This window comes from Hypanus sabinus, chromosome 10, assembly GCF_030144855.1.
Source record: "Hypanus sabinus isolate sHypSab1 chromosome 10, sHypSab1.hap1, whole genome shotgun sequence".
In the NCBI taxonomy this organism is placed as follows: Eukaryota; Metazoa; Chordata; class Chondrichthyes; order Myliobatiformes; family Dasyatidae; genus Hypanus; species Hypanus sabinus.
Window position 1 is genome coordinate 146409158 of NC_082715.1, and position 7781 is coordinate 146416938.

General features: G+C 39.8%; 1 protein-coding gene across 1 annotated transcript; it reads right to left on the bottom strand.

Moving 5' to 3' along the window:
• Positions 1 to 334: 334 nt before the first annotated feature.
• On the bottom strand, positions 335 to 4911 carry LOC132401214 (immunoglobulin lambda-1 light chain-like). The gene is made up of 3 exons (XM_059983200.1): positions 4799 to 4911; positions 4327 to 4674; positions 335 to 730 (listed from the first exon to the last, which is right to left on the bottom strand). The coding sequence occupies exons 1-3, from the start codon at positions 4845 to 4847 to the stop codon at positions 408 to 410; spliced, it is 720 nt and encodes a 239-aa protein (XP_059839183.1). The 5' UTR covers positions 4848 to 4911; the 3' UTR covers positions 335 to 407.
• Between the last annotated feature and the right edge of the window lie 2870 nt (positions 4912 to 7781).

Below are 7781 nucleotides of genomic sequence, written 5' to 3' on the forward strand. Positions count from 1 at the left end.
ACATTTCGCATTTCCCCCTCCCCCAACTACTTTGAAATCTCTTACTATCTTTCCTTTCGGTTAGTCCTGACGAAGGATCTCGGCACGAAACGTCGACAGCGCTTCTCCCCATAGATGCTGCCTGGCCAGCTGTGTTCCACCAGCATATTTGTGTGTGTTGATGCAATCTTCAGATTACGGTTACTTGATGAGCATCTGGGAATGCCTTTAACTGAGACTAATTAATATTGAGGTTTGAATTAAGAATTATACGCATTTAATAGAATGTCAGTTAAAAATGACGAAACTGAAATGACGAATCTGAACGCAGATACTGAACTGCAAAAGAATAATGTTTAAAGCTATTTTAATGAAGGAAGAGACGGATAAAATAAGCTTTTCATCTTTATTAAGTTTGAAATATAGTTTTAGATACAGCTGGATCTCTCGATCGTTGCTACAAACGGGTTTGCGAGAGCCTCGTGTTTAACCACGCAGGAGTAACGATCGTGTGAGCTCCATTCTGAGGCTGGCAGAGTCAGGTAACTGCTCACACTGAACGTGTTGTCCGTGTCCTGAAGGACAGGGCTCGTCTCAACGCCATCGCTTTTCGTACGTCTGTCCACGGTCCACTCAATGCCCACAGCTCCCGGATTAAAACGGCTCACCAAACACACCAGTGTCGCTGTGCCCTTTCCCGTAATTTCTTCGGCTGAAGGCCGGAGGACGGTGACCATGGGGCTCCGGGGATCTGTTTAAAACAAAGTGACAGTTTAGTATAGGTTGAGTAACTGTTTCTGTTAAAACATCTCCTTTGTTTAAAATGCATTTGGTATTTCATTTATTCCTTCATCTGAATGAACAAATATTTATTTGCCGTTTTCCCATTTCTATCGCTTAAATTAGACGTGAAAAAATTACCACTAAAATCTCCCGTGATATTTGTTTTTTGTGACGTTGGGGCACAATATGAATGGCGTAAAATGAATGATTTCGGCACGGGTTTTAACCAGCATTGAATGAATGAATGAATGAATGAATGAATGAATGAAATTAATTTATTTCGGACAGTGCAAGCATAAAAAAAGCATCATTTACAACGATGATTTCATAGGACGAAATGACAACAAAAAACATAGATATTCTTGAAAACAGACCGAAAGGGTGCAGCTTATTACGCCTACCCCACTTACTTACACAACAACATATTTGGCGTCAATCATCACATCAAAAAAGATCATAATCTTTTTACACAAAATCCAATTCCAAATATCAAATGTATTTATACTACTCCCATTCATATAAAATCATGTATTTTATATTTGTTCATTAAATAATTTTTAAATTTTTAAAAAACTTGTTAAGTGTAGGCATGTTTTGAAATTCATACTACAACTGTTCCATAGAGTCACCCCTCTGACTGAAAGATAATGATATTTTACATCTGTTCTTATCCTTCGATATTGAAATGTACATATTCCTCTCAAATCATGTTTACTTACTCTCATTGTAAACAACCTTTGGATACTTTGGATTCCGGTTGAATAAAAATCTGAGGTTATACCTGACTGCCAGTTGTGGCTTCCATTGGGACCTAAGCTTCCACCGTTTCTACTTCTACCTTAGACACCTTCACTTTATTCAAATCTTCAGTCATCAAGACAAGAGGCTGAAGTGTAATACATGTTTTGCTTAAAATCGGGGATTAGTACACGGGGCTCTCAACCTTTTTTATGTTATGGTCCCCTACTATTAGCAGAGGGATGTGTAGACCAGAGACTGGGAACCACTTGAATACTGTATTTAATTCAACTTAGCCATCAGAATACAGAATTCGCTTTGCGCAATATAAAATTACAGCCTGCCTGCACAGTAAATCACTTTTGGACAGTTTAACATATATGTTGAAAGTTACACGATTTTTTTCCAAAATATGATTTTTCCACTTAAAGTAAATCATTCAAATCTGGTTTGTGGAGTCTAGCGGATCTTTGTCCTTACTCTCTTCACTGAGGAAACCACTTTCTTACAATGTTCACGACCGAGGTGGTAAAGACAGGGAATACAACTGGGTTCATCTAATATGGTTCAGAACTGCGGCTCAACGTGGTTTACTTTAATATCTTTAAGTAATTTAAAGTAATTTTAAGTAATGTATTTTTAAGTAATTTAAGTAGTTTTAGTAAATTAAGTAATTTAAGAAAGCTTGCTGTTCTGTGGTTCTATTTTTAGGGTAATGACAACTTTAATGATGGATTAATTCCACTGATTTACTTCCCGTTATGCCGCTGTCGTTCATGGCAGTAATAAAGATCCTCAATCTCTGTCTACAGAAGGAGTCGCACACAGGTTTCATTTCTATTTCCATAACAAACTTTCACCTGCCAGGGTTGTTATCCCTGAGATGAACCCCCGAACGTGGATGGCATAAGGATCACTCTCAGTCGGCCCTCTACCCTTTGACCTGTTGGGCATGTTTGACTCTATCAAAAACCAAAGCGCAACGCCATGATACTCGCCAACATAGCTCTCCGGGTCAATCAGCCACGCATGTCTTTAAACCCTACGATTCGGTGGTCCTCTTGGAAATTGATTTCCACATGGAAATCAATTGCATCACGATTTTAAATTGCCAAGTTTCAGAATCAGAATTGGCAGAAAAGTCTGTCCGCCACGTTTGCACATATTGACTACAAAAGTAATGGAGAAATAATACGAACAGTTGAAAACATAAAATACTAAAAGGCGTCTGCTAATAACCATATAACAATTACAGCACGTAAACAGGCCAAGTCCGTGCCGAATGCTTACTCTCACCTTGTCCCACCTACCTGCACTCAGCCTATAAACGCCCATTCCTTACCTGTCCATATACCTATCGTTTTTTTTAAATGACAAAATGCAACCTGCGTCCACACAGCTGCCACTCTTGAGGAAAGAAGATCCTCATCGTGTTACCCCTAAACTTTTGCCCATTAACTCGCAACTCATGACCTTTTGTTTGCATCTATCCTACTCTCAATGGAAAAAGCCTATCCACGTCAGCTCTATCTGTCCCCCTCATAATTTTAAATACCTCTGTCAAGTCCTCGCTCAACCTGCTACGCTCCAAAGAATAAAGACCTTACTTGTTCAACCTTTCTCTGTAACATAGGTACTGAAATCAAGGTAACATTCTAGTAAATCTCCTCTGTACTCTCTCTATTTTGTTGACATCTTTCCTATAATTAGGTGAACAGAACTGTACACAATACTCCAAATTTGGCCTCTCCAATGCCTTGTACAATTTTAACATTACATCCCAACTCCTATACTCAATGCTCTGATTTATAAAGGCCAGCATACCAAAAACAATAAAGATTGAGAAGTTCCATTCTAATATCTGCGTGCCACTCTTCGAAGCTCGTTCACGTCTTAAATGGTGCAAGTTCGTTTCATATTTCATTCAGATTCAAATTTAGTTCTATACAGCAAAACACTGAAGGTTGGTTCTAAAATCCCTTGGCGGTTTAATATAAACATTTAACGGCACAAATCTGGCGATAAAAAAAAATAAAATAGGACAATGATTAATCTAGCAGTTAGTCTTTTCAGTGATATCTCAATGACTTTCCCTATATGTGATGGACTAATTTTTCCGTTGTTTTTTTTTATTCTGTTTCTCTGGGCTCCTCAAGAATTTGCATTAACTGCCGTGTTCAACATTATCCATGTCTCTGATGGCAAATACGATACCAGTTTTGTTATTTTTTCGAAAAATGTAAGGAGACACACGAACAACTTGAGCAAGGGTGCGAATGATTAAAAAAAATCATATTTTCAGTGTGTCGGAGATAACCAGATGCTGCGGGCAATTTCAGAAAGATTATAGCTTATTGCATTGGAACCAATCGCCTTCATCATCTATCTTTCTTCGTCTATGCAAGTTTGTGATTTTTAAAGAACCCTTCAGTGACCAGTGATCAGTAGCTAGCAGATAATTTGGGGTTCTGACGGGCACCAGCCCAAAATGGTGTCATCAGCAAAGTTGCATCAACCAACTAATGCAATCAAAATTCTGGAGATCAGGATTATACTTGCATACTAACGATAGAAATAATTCTTTACCTGGTTTGGCAATTAACATTTCGGATTCTACAAAGCCAGCTCAAACTAAAGAAACAACAGAGCGGCATTTGGCGGTTCGGCCGCGCGAGTTCAATTAAATTATCAAAGGACCGTTACTCGTGATTGGATATTTGAAAACAGCCACCATTTGTTTCGAAGCCTCCCTTAGGCGACACAGTTCTAATTATTGTTCACGTAAGTACCAAAAGGATAAGCGCATTGATTTGATATTTTACTTACTGCCAATGGCCAGCCTCGTTCCTTTGCCGAAGGTGGTAACATAATTTATCCGCACAGCACAGTAATAGTCTGCCGCATCCTCCGACTGGACGCTCGATATTGTCAATGTTGCCGTGTTGCCGGATACTGAGCCGCCGAAACGGTTCGGGACTCCAGAGCCTCTGTTAATGCTGCTCCCCGATCTATACCAGAACAGATACCGAGGAACTTTTCCGGGAATCTGCTGGTACCAGGAAACAACGTTACTACCTAAAGAGGTTCCAGACATGGTGCAGGGTATTTGGACGTTCTGCCCCGGAGATGTGGATTTCGAAGGTGGTTGATTCACTGAGACTTCCGCGTTGATATCTGGAAACATTCAGAGGGAAGAAACAATGTACCGAGATTAATATTCTAGTAATACCAGAAGTGCGAGAAGAATAACATTGAATTGTATTCGAGATTCAATATAATGTCAATAGAAAATACTCACAAATTGCAGTGAATACCAGCGTACTGACCACACGGACCCAGCAAGACATTGTAATTAATTGAGTGAAGCTCACACAAGGTGCGGCGGTTAAGTGGCGTCTCAACTTTTCAGCTCGCTTATAAATCCTGTGACGAGCTGGCACTGCGTGTTCTCTATTTATGCAAATCAGTTCAAACAGAATGGCACATTGACACCAATCACAAGTTGCCAACTTTTCCCTGTGTCAAATTAATTTCAACTTGTTAGCCAGATTAGCATTTCGTTTCGTGCTGTGTATATCGCCAATATATTTTTAGATAAAGAAATCTCCTCTCGTCCCTTCAGTTGCAGGCGATATTAAAAATACGCAAACTCGCTCTATTATTACAGGTGGTGTGTCGGATATTTTTGAAAACAAGAGATGATGAAAAAGGTATTGGCAATTAACTGTCGGATAATTATCTGACGGGTTGTCAATGAGGTCCACGCCACTTATCTGTATATTTTTAGAACACTGACTGCCAAACCGATGTAAAGGGTTTGCAATGATTTTGGAAATTTTATTTTCCAGCTGCTCCCTAATCATTTACTTTACTGAAGATATTCAGAAGGAAAATTGAGAAAGGGATTGAATCGACCAGACTGCTTATTGCGTGTTGTGAATAATTAAAAGTGAATCAAATGATACCGCTGGTGTTTCTCTATAAAATTTGCCAACCCTAGGTCAATATGGTGAGCTGTAATTACATGTAACCACAGGTGCCTGATACAATGTAATGTACGCAGCGTGTGGCGGGTTGAAGGTACGTCTCTACCAGAGGAAATGTAAGGTGTTCCGTCCCGCCGCTTGCCTGCATGTCACCCTAAGGTAATGTGTCACAGCTGCTTAGCCCCGCGATCAATGTCACGTGATGCAGACGAGCGGGCAGTGGAAGGTCGTATGAGCAACTGGTGCTTAGCAGAAGGCCTGGTTATGCGACCGCTGACGACAGGCTGACAATCTCTGAAGAGTATTGACAATGGCTTTGTTCACCCGACTTGTAAAGATACTGCTTAGGAGAAAGCAATGGCAACCACTTCTGCAGAAAAATTGCAAAGTATAATCATGAGACGGATAATGCCATGATCGCCCACAACATACAACAGTGCCCATAATGCTGATGATGTGTTTATATGAAATAATCAGACATTCTGGAAGTGAATATTTTAATTTCATTCGTCTCATAGATCAGGCAGAAAAGGAATAAAATTCTTCGATCTTAATAATAGTCAAACCAACGAACGTGGGAAATTACAAAGTACATAAGTTTGTGACATGAAGAGCTATTAGCAGGATAATGCGTTTTAGGTCAAGTATTTAAGTCATGAGTGTTGTTATCCCATTTTTAGGGACTTCCCTCATTCCTCAGAGAACAGTAGAATAAACTCTACAGTTTCGTGTCGTTTTTAGGGGAATAAAAAGAGAGGAATTTTAACAGAATGAAATGGAAATTGACAGTTATAATAGATTATGCCAGGCATTCCGAGTTCCTCCAGCATTTTGAAGGTGGAACGAACCTGGGATATGGGGATATCTCTCAATTCCTGTCGGACCACAGAATTAGAATCTGACAATCAACAGCTAACCAAATATCTCAAAGCAAAACAGAATTTAAAGGACGATTTCCGAACCCCAGAATTTCATGTCCTCTTTGCAACAGATTTTTACATAAGGAAACGAGTCAGTGAACTTATTCTATCAACAGGTAAGTGGCAGAACTCTTTCCGAACTCTATCGCCATCACGTGTCCGCTGATTTCAAACAGAAAACCAATGAGATTTGTTGCTTGTAGCGTAAATCCATCCAGATGTAAATTAACAAAACACCGGATGAGATTAACTTGAAGGCAACGGTTGCATTTAAACCTTGAACACAGAACTCTAATGGAAATAATTACATCGTTGTAAACGAAATGGAGCGAACAATTGCAAGTCTTCTATCATGTATTAGCATGATGAACAACAGAAACGACCGTTTCCCCGGAGCTTTGTTGCGCCTCACCATAGATTGCGGTGGTGCAGGTGTCATATTCCCTGCGAACAATGGAAAAACATAGAAGGTGTGCGAATTCTATTTGTTGTTACAATAACGTTAATCATAATTGCATTTAATCATTCGGATTAAACTAATTTACATTTGCAGCAATCATCCATTTAAATTACTGAATTTGGGCTATTATTTGGAGATATTAACTGCTCCATAGGTTTGCACGGCTGCAACTTCCCTCCACAACTTTATATAGTCGATATATATCCACAGTAATCGATGCAGCAGGTTTCAGGTTATCTCCCAATAGCTAAACCGCGCTGTTTCTGACCTGGGAGTATTTCACAGTATTGTGTGGAGGGTCATATAGTTTGTCTCTGATTCTTGAGTTAATTTTTTTCTGTGAATGTTTCATGGGACATGGCACAAGTTAGTGCACGAAAAAGGCACAGAGAAAATCTCCTTTCATTTCTGCAATCATTATCCTGCTGGGTCTAGCACAGGAAGACTGCTTATTCGAATAGTTGAAGTGCGTCCAAGAATTCGGGAGTTGATCGCAATGCAGTTGTAAAGGCGTTTATCGATCCGATACTACATTGGTTGTTTAGAGCAGATGGAGCTCGTTAACCATGCTTGGCAGCTCATCTCGGAGAAGGAACACTCAGATCTCAAAGCTCCGATGCCTTGCGGCTAAGCCAACACATGGGGAAAGTCTCGGAGTAAACCCCGGTATCCTGGTTCAATTAGTTAAAACCCATGCAGCAGAGCGACCTCCAGTCTTCTTTTACAGTCAAGGATCTAGATGACGACATCTCTCTGTGAAACTAGTAGTTGATGTGCAGCTGGTAATCCACATTAAAATAAATATTAAGTCACATTAATAAGTAAAGATATATATATTCGAATTGTAACTGCAACTGCAACTGCACATGCGCAGCGAATTCGGGCACCGGAAGGTCTGAGTAATTGCACTGCAGC

Excerpts from the sequence above, each read along its gene's own strand:
- LOC132401214 (XM_059983200.1), bottom strand. The coding sequence starts at position 4,847 with ATGTCTTGCTGGGTCCGTGTGGTCAGTACGCTGGTATTCACTGCAATT. Across the intron at positions 4,675-4,798 it reads GCTGGTATTCACTGCAATTT|ATATCAACGCGGAAGTCTCA; the intron begins GTGAGTATTTTC and ends GAATGTTTCCAG. Across the intron at positions 731-4,326 it reads AACGAGGCTGGCCATTGGCA|ATCCCCGGAGCCCCATGGTC; the intron begins GTAAGTAAAATA and ends TGTTTTAAACAG.